The sequence below is a fragment of the Solanum pennellii genome, chromosome 10 (assembly GCF_001406875.1).
Source record: "Solanum pennellii chromosome 10, SPENNV200".
NCBI classification, from domain to species: Eukaryota; Viridiplantae; Streptophyta; class Magnoliopsida; order Solanales; family Solanaceae; genus Solanum; species Solanum pennellii.
The window spans coordinates 74905976-74918535 of NC_028646.1; the positions used below are offsets into that span (position 1 = coordinate 74905976).

The 12560-nt window shown below is 32.4% G+C and overlaps 2 protein-coding genes across 2 annotated transcripts; both read left to right on the top strand.

Annotated features, from left to right (window-relative positions):
* The first annotated feature begins 1831 nt into the window (after positions 1 to 1831).
* On the top strand, positions 1832 to 2855 carry LOC107032124 (calcium-binding protein CAST). The gene has a single exon (XM_015233701.2). The coding sequence runs from the start codon at positions 2074 to 2076 to the stop codon at positions 2671 to 2673; it is 600 nt and encodes a 199-aa protein (XP_015089187.1). The 5' UTR covers positions 1832 to 2073; the 3' UTR covers positions 2674 to 2855.
* Positions 2856 to 8665: 5810 nt separating this feature from the next.
* On the top strand, positions 8666 to 11544 carry LOC107032529 (anaphase-promoting complex subunit cdh1-like). Its single transcript, XM_015234132.2, has 2 exons — positions 8666 to 9562; positions 10907 to 11544. Exons 1-2 carry the CDS (start codon positions 9012 to 9014, stop codon positions 11466 to 11468), a joined length of 1113 nt encoding a protein of 370 aa, XP_015089618.1. The 5' UTR covers positions 8666 to 9011; the 3' UTR covers positions 11469 to 11544.
* The last annotated feature ends 1016 nt before the right edge of the window (positions 11545 to 12560 follow it).

Below are 12560 nucleotides of genomic sequence, written 5' to 3' on the forward strand. Positions count from 1 at the left end.
TTACTCTTAGGCATTAGAGTAGTATAAATAGTAGATCATTTTACTTGTAAAGCATCCAATAATCCAACAAGTAATAGAAGTTCCTTCTTCCGAAATTCTGCCTTTCTTCTTATTTTCTTAGCGATCCGAGTTTAAGGCTTACTTGAGTTTGCAAGAACGTGCCAGAATCGTGAGTAAACCGTCGAGTGCCGCACGGAGTCTTGTCCGAATCAAAAAGTCCGTGACACTGAGGAGGGTAAAATGTACGCAGATTTTATCACTATCTCGAGGAGTAGAAAAACTATTTCCAAAATTAAAGTGCATCGAATCCAAGTAAAATACAAAGAAAGTAATGAAGAATGCATAACCATTAATAAGAAAAGTAGGGTATAATCTAAATGAAAGAAACAAACAAACAATAATAATCAAAAAGATAGAGTGGTTATTGAAAGCACAGTACACAACACACAACAAGAACTACAAAAGTACGATTAGTATTATGACATGCACCAACAAGCCAAAACCAACCACGACATGACAACCCTTCACCCTAACTAACCATCTACCATAATACGCAACCTCCGCTCCTTCCTATCTAAACTCATTTCCTCAGATATATGAAGTTGTATCATGTTTTGTTTAATCCCTTTACCCCAATACTTCTTCGGCCTACCTCTACCCTGTAAGTACCCCTACAACTAGCCTCTCACACCTCTTCTCTAGGGTGTCAACACACCACCTTTACACATGCCCAAACCATCTCAACCTCACTTCCCTCATCTTTTCATCACAAATGCAACTCCCACTTCTCTCGGATAACCTCATTCCTAATCTTGTCACTCCTAGTATAGATATTCCGACACATCCATCTCAACATCCCCATCTCCACCAGTGGCGGAGCCAGAAATTTCTTAAAGGGTTTCCAAAAATAGCAACTTGTTATGTTAAGGGTGTCCAAAATAGGTTATTCAATCATTTCGTATATCATTTTGCTTGTATACATGCTATTTTTTTTCGACGAACACCCTTCACACATTGTGGCTACACCACTGATCTCCACAACATGCATCTTCTGAACATGTGAGTTCTTGACTGGCCAACAGTCCACTCCATACAACGACGGTCTAACCACCACTTTGTAAAACTTACCTTCAAGTTTAGCTGTTACCTTCTTATGACACAAGAATCCAGAGGCAAGCCTCAACTTCATCCATGTCGCTATAATTCGATGTGTGATATCATCATCAATGTGTTATATGTTCAATTTTTTGTTTTATGATTTTGATTAAATCGATCACACACTAAGTTATATTAAAATTGTTATTTTACTCCTAGTTATATAACCATGCCTTTAATATTTTACCAACCTTATTCTCTAAGTTTTAGTATTATTTTCAACCGTAGGCAACATGAACTAGCCTCTCTTCAATATATTACAACACCTTTACTATTCTGTCGACAAACTAGTATTACTTTCTCTCTTCTCAATTTTAGATTTGATTTTGACAGAGAAAAATAACTAATGTTATTTTCGCAACTTTAGTTTTTCCAAGGAACTCGATCATTTCTATTTTAAACAAAAATGATACAAATATAAAAATTCGTATTGCACTTCTACTCTTGTTACTAGTTTTATTTTATAACCATCGTGTGTATATGATATTATATAAACATTTTCTCATTAATTAAATTAAAAACAAATTATTAAAAACCAAAACAATAATAAATATCTTATTAATATTATTATCACTTTAGCATATTAGACAAGCAAAATTGATTAACATAACATGAGGCACTACTTGTGCCATGTTCTCTATTAATACGCGTAACACCACCACATGAGACAAGTCAAATGCGCGGGCATCTTTAATTAATCATGCGTTGCCTACTCCCATTTTTAATTTTAATGCATCATTTCATATGTCAAAATCCAACTTCCATACTGTTAACTGCTTCTGCAAACTAACTACTATATTTACACACATTTTTCTTCGTCTCCATTACCTCATCTAAGTTCTAACTATTTTACTCATATTTTTTCTCAGTATTTGAAGAGATACAATACTTATTTCAAAATCGTCGAAAACAAGTGTGATGGGATCAGTTCAAGATGAGAGTACGGATGAATTTAAACAAAGTCTTACCCGGGGAAAACTCAAGCCTTCTTCCTCATCGTCGTTCCGTCTCCGTAGCCCGAGCTTGAATTCTATTCGTCTTCGTCGGATCTTCGATGTGTTCGATAGAAATCACGATTGTTTGATCAGCGTTGAAGAACTCAGCCAAGCACTTAACCTGCTTGGATTAGACGCCGATCTGTCAGAAATTGAATCCATGGTGAAATCATACATCAAACCAGAAAACACTGGTCTTAGATTTGAAGATTTCGAAGCCTTACATCGATCTCTGAACGACGTTTTCTTCGGGTCAAAATGTGAAGATAAGCTCGGGTTGAATTCGGATCCGGCACAGGATGAATTGGATCTGAAAGAAGCGTTTGATGTTTTTGATGAGAACGGCGATGGATTTATATCGGCGAAGGAATTGCAGGTGGTGTTAGAGAAATTGGGATTACCGGAAGGAAGTGAAATTGATAGAGTGGAGATGATGATTTCGTCAGTTGATCAGGATCATGATGGTCGCGTTGATTTCTTCGAGTTCAAAGATATGATGCGTACTGTTATTGTTCCTTCATGATTTTTACTTTCGAGATTCTCGGCGCCGGAATGTGACATCACTTTACGGCAGTTATTTTTACTTGCTTTTTTTTCTGTATTTGGTTCAGCTGATTTGTGCTATCTTTGTATCAAACATACTTATCGTATAATGTGAAAAATTATGCATCATCAATATTAACCTAAGTTAAATCAGCTCCAAAATCATGATTATAGTTATATGAGTTTCAAATTGACGTATTGGTTAAATCACGATTATACTTATTAAATCAAGAGAAAATAATCAAATCTCTTTAACTTATTGGTTGATTCTTACTATGCATTTATATTTTATTGGTTTTATTACTTTTGAATTTTTATTTTTGATATTTTGTGACCCTTAAACGCTGACCTGTTAAAGAATTAAATAATCCATGTGGCAGTCTCTAATTGGAGATTATATAATTAATTCATTTTTTAAAAATTCTTTCCCTTTTCTTATTTCACAAAATTGTTATACCAATTTCATGATTTTTTTAATTTTTTCTCAAAGTCCTTCAATGGTGGTCTTCTAAATTTCGTCTCTATGAGCTCCAAATCAGTTTGTAGCTATTGATTTATGCTTAATTAATCATACATCAATCATTTTTAGCTACAACAATCACCTAACTCATAAGAAACTTTCATATATGAAGCTAAAGAACGGAGAATCTTTCATAATTTCAGCAAAAATATAATTAATATAAAAAGAAATCAAACTACAATGAACCAACAATAGTGAATTTGAAATTTCACTTTCTAATTTCTTTCTTACCATATTTGTTTTTCACTCCCATATTTGTGAATACTTATTCGTGAATTTTTATTTTTGGATTCGACTTCAAATTGAAAATTTATGTAGACTAGTCATGGAATCGTTCTTCTTCTTTAATTTGGTATAGAGATTTTTTACTCATTTTGCTCTTATTATTCTCTAAAGAATAATGGAAACTTTACATAATTTTAGGGGATCATTAAACTAGTATTTTGATTAAGTTTATAATTTACAGGAAAAAAAGAATTATAAAAGTGAATGTACAGTGATTTATCGTGTGTGTTGCACAACTTTGATATAAAATTGATTGTGACCTTCTAGGGAGGTGACTATTTCATATTTAAATAGTTTAGGGGGCAATAAAACCCCGTATAGTATAGGTATAGTTGAAAATTACTAATAAGTTGAGGAGACTTTTAGCTATTTTCTCTTAAATTAAATTCAATCTAGATCTTCAAATTTTAAAATATAACAAGTATCACTCATTCAAACACGCTCTTGAGGAAATTGATAGAAGGTATAATGAAGATGAGTCAAGTTGGCGTTTTATACTTCATTTTGAATTATTTAGCTTTCAATTAGTTAGAAACACAACAAAAATTAGTTTTATTAGGTAGTTATACAGGTTAGAAACACAACAAAAAATAATTTTATTAGGCAGTTACACAGATTAATTAAGAATTTAGATATATAATAATAATAATAATAATAATAATAATAATTATAATAAACGACCCCTTAGTTGATCTTAAAATGAGTTAAACTTTGGTTGAAATAAGTACATAATAAGTTGCTTGTTGGGTTGCTTATCTTGAGCTCCATTATGACAAAAAGAAAACGTCAGAGTTCCATCGAAGAAGTTATTTAGTATATATTTTTCATGAAAAAAGCTTTCTAGAAAAATAAGGTGATTTTTAACTTATTTTTTCATTGTTTGATTGATGAGTGAATTTTATTTGTACTGTTTGATTGGTGAATAAAAAATATTTTTCAGAAAATATCAGATTTTGCTAGAGAATTGAAAATAGTCTCTTATCCAAAAATCAACTCCGATAATTGATTCGAGACTCGACTTGAACATCCAAACTAGATCACGACCCTGATTAGTGATCTAGGATCCGACCTCGACTACCTACCAAAAATGTGACCCCAATTCTCGACCTAAAATATGATATTTGAATTAGGACCTGACTCGCAACACTCAAATAATTAGGATTCAACCCCGATGACCAAATTCGAAATTCGACCCCGAGATGTGATCCAAAACTGGTGGTATTAACTTCTACATTGGGACACGACATTTGAACTGGGCCGAACCCCAACATTTGAATTTGGAACAGACAATAGTCGAAAATCACCCTGACCTCGACACTAACACCCTATCCTGATGACTTATCAAAAATCTAAATTGCGACCCAACTTTTGAACTAGGACTTGACCCAACTTTCGAATCAATACTCGACATCGACACCCGAACTGAGATCTAACACTAATTCCCTACCCCGATGACTTATCCAAAATCTAAATTGGGACCCAACTTTTGAATAGATACTAGACATCGACGAACCCCCCGCCCCCAATGACTAATCTAAAATCTAAATTGTGACCCAACTTTCGAACTATGACTTGAACCTAGACCCAACTTTCCAATAGATACTCGACACCGACATTTGAATTGAGATCCGACACTAACTCCCTACCTCGATGACTTATCTAAAATCTAAAGTAGGACTCAACTTTCGAATTAGGACCTAACCCTCGACCCAACTTACCTAAGTTATAATCAGCTTCAAAATCACGATTATAGTTACATGAATTCCAAATTGACATATTTGTTAAATTGCGATTATACTTTGATAAACTAAATTGAATCTAGACTTTCAAATTTTTAATTATGACATCCATTCAAATATGCACTTGCGGAAATTGAGAGAAGGTGTAATTAAGATGAGTCAAGTTCGCGTTTTATACATCATTTTGAATTATTTTACTTTCAACTAGTTAGAAACACAAACAAAAAATTGTTTTATCAGGTTGTTCAACAGATTAATTAAGAATTTAGACATAGAATAATAATGATGATGATAATAATAATAATAATAATGACGATGATGATGATGATGATGATGATGATGTATATAGTAACAAATTAAACGTTAAATTATGGTTGAAATACATAATAAGTTACTTATTTGAGCTCCATCATGACAAAAGAAAACGTCGGAGTTCCACCGGAGATTTGGCTGGAATTCTCATAGATGTCCGTTCAACTACTATTCAGTCTCTTCACTTTATCCCTTTCTAATTTTGACTTTCCTTTTCTGTTTCTTTGATTTGTTTAGTGTAGCTTATTTTGGATTTTGTTTTTTTAAATGGACTCACCATTTTGGACTACCCCAATAATGTAAATGTCAATTTTTTATTTGATATAATTTGACTTGTTTGTTTTTTAAAAAGTTATTTGATAGGAAGAAAATATTTTTCATGAAAAATCTGATCCAGAAATCAACTCCAATAATTATTCGAGACTCGACCCGAACACCCAAATTAGAAAACACGATCTGAATCAGTGATCTAGAATCCGACCTCGACATACGACCAGAAACATGACCCCCGATCTCGACTTGAAATTTGATCTATGAATTGGAACATGACCAACGCCGCTCGAATAATTAGGACCCAACATCGATGACCAAATTTGAAATTCGACCCCGAGATGTGATCCAAAACCTATGGCATCAACTTCCACATTTGGACTCGACATTTGAACAAGCGCCGAACCTTGACATTTTAATTTGGGCCGGACAATAGTCAAATTGACCCCGACCCTAACACCGACACCTTATCCCGATGACTTATCCAAAATGTAAATTGGGACCTAACTTTCGGACTAAGGCCTGACTCTGGACATAATTCTTAAATCGATACTCGACATCGACACTCGAACTGAGATCCGACACTAACTCCCTACCCCAATGACATATTCAAAATCTTAATTGAGATCCAACTTTGGAATTAGGACCTGATCTTGGACCCAAATTTCAAATCGATACTCGACACCAACACTCGAATTGAGATCAGACACTAATTTCCTACCCCTATGACTTATCCAAATCTAAATTGGGATCCGACTTCCAGACTAGGACCTAAACCCTGGACCCAACTTTCAAATCGATACTCGACACCGACACCTGAACCGAGGTCTGATACACACTCCCTACCTCTATGACTTATCATAAATTTAAATGGGACCCAACTTTCGAACTAGTTATTGACTTGGACCCAACTTTCAAATCGATACTCGACACCGACACTCGAACTGAGACTCGATACTAACTTTGACTCGGGACCTGACTTTAAAATCGGTACTAACGTACGTTTTGAACTCGACTTTTGAAACGAGATATGTACCCAACACTTGACCCCAACCCTAAAGACCGATTGAGGCCCAAATACCTGACCTGACCTCGAATCTCGATCCGAAATCAGACTCCAACACTTGATTCGAAACTCCACCCTACCACATGACTCGAGACTTGATTGGGATCTGATCTCAAATGTTGACTCGGGACTGAACACTCACAATAGGATCCAACTCTGACCCAACCTGAAATTCAAGAGTTGGACCTCAAATCGCGGTCGAAAATCGGATTTCGAATTTAGAATCAAGAGTAAAATCTCAAATTATATCATAAATCGGTACTCGAGACTTGAGTAAGGGTGAAAAATTGAGGTATGAGATTTAAAAGAGTTATGAATACGTTTCCTTACTTTTTGGAGGTAAGTTATTTTCCTTAAATTTATAGAAAATAAATTGATTTGAAAACATTTTTTAAAGAATATTTAAGCCAACCATACATTAAAAAATTAATAAACATAATATTCATTCATGCCTCTTGACCTCCTACAAATTCAAGTGTACCTATTTTACTATAAACAAATAAATGACATACGATTTCAACATAATCAAGACACCTTCCTCCTTCCAATGTGTGAGTCATTCAACATAATAGACACGTACACATAAAATGTAGTAATAAAAAAAATATAATAAGTTAAAGGTTCTATGTCCATTATATATGGTAGGTAGTAGCTAGAAGGCCATTGTCAAGAGGAAAAAAATGCAATGAATCTGGAGTTGTTGCTTCATTTTGTAGCATTCTCCCATTGATATAGCAAGGAAAAAAGGGAAATTTAAATTTGATTATTATAACAATTGAAGGATGGTAATTAGTCTAATTATACAATTTTAATTTTGCTTCCTGTTGTCCACAAAATTCCACTGCTTTTCTGCCAATAAATCCACAAAGTTTAACAAATAATTTAAACTAATAACGTCACAAAAATGATATTGTAGTACTTCCCGTCGGTCCATAATTACTTGTTCACTTTTTCTTTTATAGTTAATTTTAATTATTTATCTATTTTACAAATCAAGAAAGAATAATTATTTTACATATTATACACTTAATTAAATAACGAATTGCTTTAAAAAATATAGAACTATCCACTTCATAATTAATAAAAATAAAATGATAAACTCATTATATTATTAATTATTTTTTTAATAAATATATTAATTTAAAATTAGACAAGTAAATAAGGACGAAAAAGTTAGTTCTAGATGGTCAAATGTCTGCTCTCGTCTTAATGAGTCCGCATTAAAAGACCCTTTGTAACTTCGAAAAATTAAACACATACGACAAATGCACAGCTTTTGCTAACTGAATTCCAAATATAAAGTATTTATAAATATATGAAAAAAGTTGATTAACATTTATTATATATACATAAAAATATTTTAAAATATATATAAACAATATAAAATTTGTTTGGTAGTTAGTTTAGAGGTGAGTTCAGTAGGTATTTAATCCTGCATAAATGAAGTCATGTTTGGTAGTTCATTCAAACTTTAGTTATTCATGTATAAATTTAAAACGATATTTACTTTGCAATTTAGAAACTATACAACCAATATAGATATAAATTACACGAAAAATTATGTATTATTTTATGAAAGATATATAAGGTGAAATATCTAAACTCTGTGTTAACATAAGTTCCTTCATAAATAATCTTTACATTATCAATACTTATATAATTCTAACCAGTTATCAAAATGACCCCTATAATTTTCTTTCGAACAGAATTCACCCTACTTAGCTCCACCCACCCCTCATCATAATATTAACTACTCCATAGTAACTATATATAGATATTTTCTAACAATAATACATATATAAACATAAAATACGTTACTAATCCAAATATATCCCATGTGAGATAAAGAGAATCACAAAGAAAATACTATATATTTGTTACTATAACAAATATATTCCATTATACACCTAAATAAATCGATCCGTCGGTGATCATTTTACATGTACCCACATGCTAGCAACTCACTAATATAATTTCATCAAACTATACTATAGTATTATCTTTTTTGGTACCATCCAAATATTCCAATTCGTCCTCATCTCCAACTATATCTCTCCAACCAAAACAATTTATTCCCCTATGTCTCAAGTTTTGATTTCGAGTTGGTAAGCTCCTTTCACTTCAGCATGTTAGATCAAAGAAGAAGTTTCTCATTCAGTTCATCTGATTGCAATTCTTCGAATAATAGTGCTAGTCTCTTTTCATCATCTACTGATGATTTTTTCGCGAGTAATTTCATTATGTATGATACGGAGGATGATGATGGTGATAATGATGATGGAGCGTACATAGAAATAAACCTTGATCCACCGCGAAAAATGGTGCTCGAGGATAAGGAATTTAAGAATTCTAATTCTTCAGAGATGGAGTTGAGGATATCTTTTTCATCAACCGGAATTCCCCCAACAACGACGACGACAACAACAACAACATGTGGTACCACACAACATGCATACGGAACAACAACAACAACAACAACAACAACGACTAAGCCAAGGAGGGGACGCCTTTTCGTATCGTTGGCTCGCATTGTAAATGAGTTTATAGCTGCATCTTCCGTCAAGACATCAAGTTCAGTTAGAGCAATAGAAGCTAATAATAATGTTGCCCATGAAAATGGACCTGCTCATGTCCTGCCACTCTCTAAATCTGACGGCGCGGAGATCATACGGACCAGGTAAATCTTTTTAGAGTTTATAGTAATATCATCAGAGCGGCTCAATAAAATTGGTGGCCTAAAATCAATAGTACATATTACATATCTATTGTATTATAAATAAAAATATGAAAAGTAAATAACCATCATCCCGTATAACCACAAATCTTAAATCCCAGTCTTAATATAAAAACAATCTTGCATGTCTCTTTAATAGGTCTTGCCGGTCTCACAGTCAAAAAATTCAATATAAATACTGAATACCAAATAAAATTGAGGTTCGCAAAACCTTTGCTTTAGTGACTTGACTTTCTAGTAGGGCTACGTTATTGTAAATAATTTTTACAAGTTCAAAATTTTATGTAAAAATATTTAATTTTTTTTTGAAATAATTTAATATAAAATATTTTTTATAATGATATATAAATTTTTTATGACCCTTTCAATTTTTTTTTTATTTAAACATTTTATTTTTTTTAATGGTCAATAGTCTACCTTAATAAATAAGTTTTGACGAGTAGGGGCCGTTGGGAATAAGGGGGAACGTGGGGGCGGCGGAGAATAAAATGAAAAATAAACCAAAGACCAGAACTTAGGACCACGTAAATTAAATGAATTCATATTACAACTTACATATATAATTTTATAAATATATAATATAATTGTCAACTTTACTTTTTAGTCAACTTTAAAATGGTTTACTTTTATTTTTAAAGATTTTTTAAATATAGAGCATAAATTTATGTTTAAAATTTTATGAAAATTATAGTAATTAATGGTAAATATGAATTTATAACTTAAAAAATATAGGAATAGATTCAAACCCAAAAACTTTTATAATTGAATTCGTATAACTTAAATTCTGAATCACTCTTACCTCTAACCGATTCTATGGTTAATTTCTATTGCTGATATATTTTCTTTAATAAACTTTATATCGAGTCAAATATAGTAAAATAAGAAATCATAGTGTAAAGTTGCTTAATTCTTCTCACACATGTGGAATACTCATACTTCATTAGTAATAGTTAAACAACAGCTAATTCTTACTTGCATCGGTGTTTACACTATTTCAATATTTATGTTTGTTGTTCATTTTACTTAACTTTAATTAATTAACGTGTATTTTACTTTATTAAATCACATAATAATGAAAATTGAATTAGTTTGGTGTAAACACCTTATGCGAATAAATTTTCTCCGTTAAAGAACAACTTTGGCAATTTTCCCTACTTTTATTAAACTACATCACCAATGAAATATGATTATAGTAAAACTAGGAGCATATGCAGAATTTCTTGCTAGACCCTCTTATATCAAGCAATCATATTTATCATATATTAATTAATGTTTACATTTTTGCAGAAATGATTGCACTATAGTTCCTTCAAAGAACAATGGCATCATGAACTTTATAGTAAAATTGAAGTACAAAAATATTCCATCAATGTTAATTTCAATGGTAACACCCAAACCTAAAAACGGACAAATACGCGCCAGACAACCCTTGCTACAACGAGGGCGCAGTAGCACCAGCAGAGGCAAGGATCCAATGAACAACAACAATAATTATCTGATGAAACAAAAAACTCGCAATCATTCAGATCTTAATCATCAAGATATCAACCACAACAAATCAACATCGGGGATAATAAACTTTAAGGCAATGAGAGGAGTATTAGACGCTCTTATTGTCAAAACTAGTCGTTATTGCACGAGTGCAACAACAACAGGGGGATTATTATCTGGCAATAAGCAGAATAGCAGTAAAAGTTGTCCGAGTTCTATTAAATCGTCACCATTGCATAGCAATGTCTGTGATGATGACGTTAGAAAATTTTACTCGAGGGATAATTCTGTTCAAGCAGCCATTGCTCATTGTAAGAAATCATTTGGAACACAAGCTGAATTTGATTTTCATATTTGACAGTGTTCTCTTAATTGAGATGATTTTTGTATATATATAATAAAAGGTTGAGTAAAGGTCCATAGTGGCCAATGGATGTCGAGCTATTATAATTCTTTTTCTGTGGTTAATGAGTTGGGTTCAGAACATTGTAAGTAAACTGTAACAACCCATTTAGTCGGTTTGAGCACTAGAAATTTTTATGTTAGAAAATACTTTCCGATAGATTTAAGTGGGTGTTTTGGACTATTCATAATTATAATTATGAAATTAGTGGGGTAGTTTTACTAATTTATTTAGTTAATGGTTAAGAAATAATATTATAAGTAATAGTAGGTCACTTATATCATTATTATAATTATATGGGTATAATAATTAGGGTAACAAATAATTTGTAAAGAAAAGAAAAGAGGGGAAGCGGAGAAAAGCGGGTGGAGCGAAGAAAAGTTACGGGAACATCAACAGAACATCGTGCCTATTTTTTTTGAGGGTACGTTTTCTGTATAACTACCGAATTTTTTAAGTGATGATGCATGTGTGCCACTGGTCTCGTGACCAGTGGCTTCAATTGTTAACAACATATTGTGAATTGAGGGTAATGTGCAGATGGTTGGCATTAACAATTAGAGAAAAAAAGAGAATTATGCATGTGTGCCACTGGTCTCGTGACCAGTGGCTTCAATGTTTAATGTTAGTGGGAAATTAAGAAATTGTCTTCGAGGGTTACGATTCTGCCACTGGTTTCGGCACCAGTGGCCTAATTTTAATATTATAAAATTTTGTTATGATATAAGAAATTAAATGTTGATATATTGAGATAGGTAATTAAATATAAAGTGTATTATATCAATTTAATATCATTAAGGTTAAGTATATTGGAGGAATTAAGATTTACCCCTAGGTTTGAACTATAGTGAATTGATTATAGAATTATATGAGTTTTTGGGTCTAGGCTAGACATAAAATAAATTTGAGTGTTTATAGACTCGTCAGCTTACAAGTTAACATATACTTGATAGATTGGAGAAGTTCGGAGGCAATAAGGAAAGGAAAGGCATTGAAGGACTAGTTTCTTGACTTCGATTCTTCGGTGGAGGTAGGTTATGGTTTATG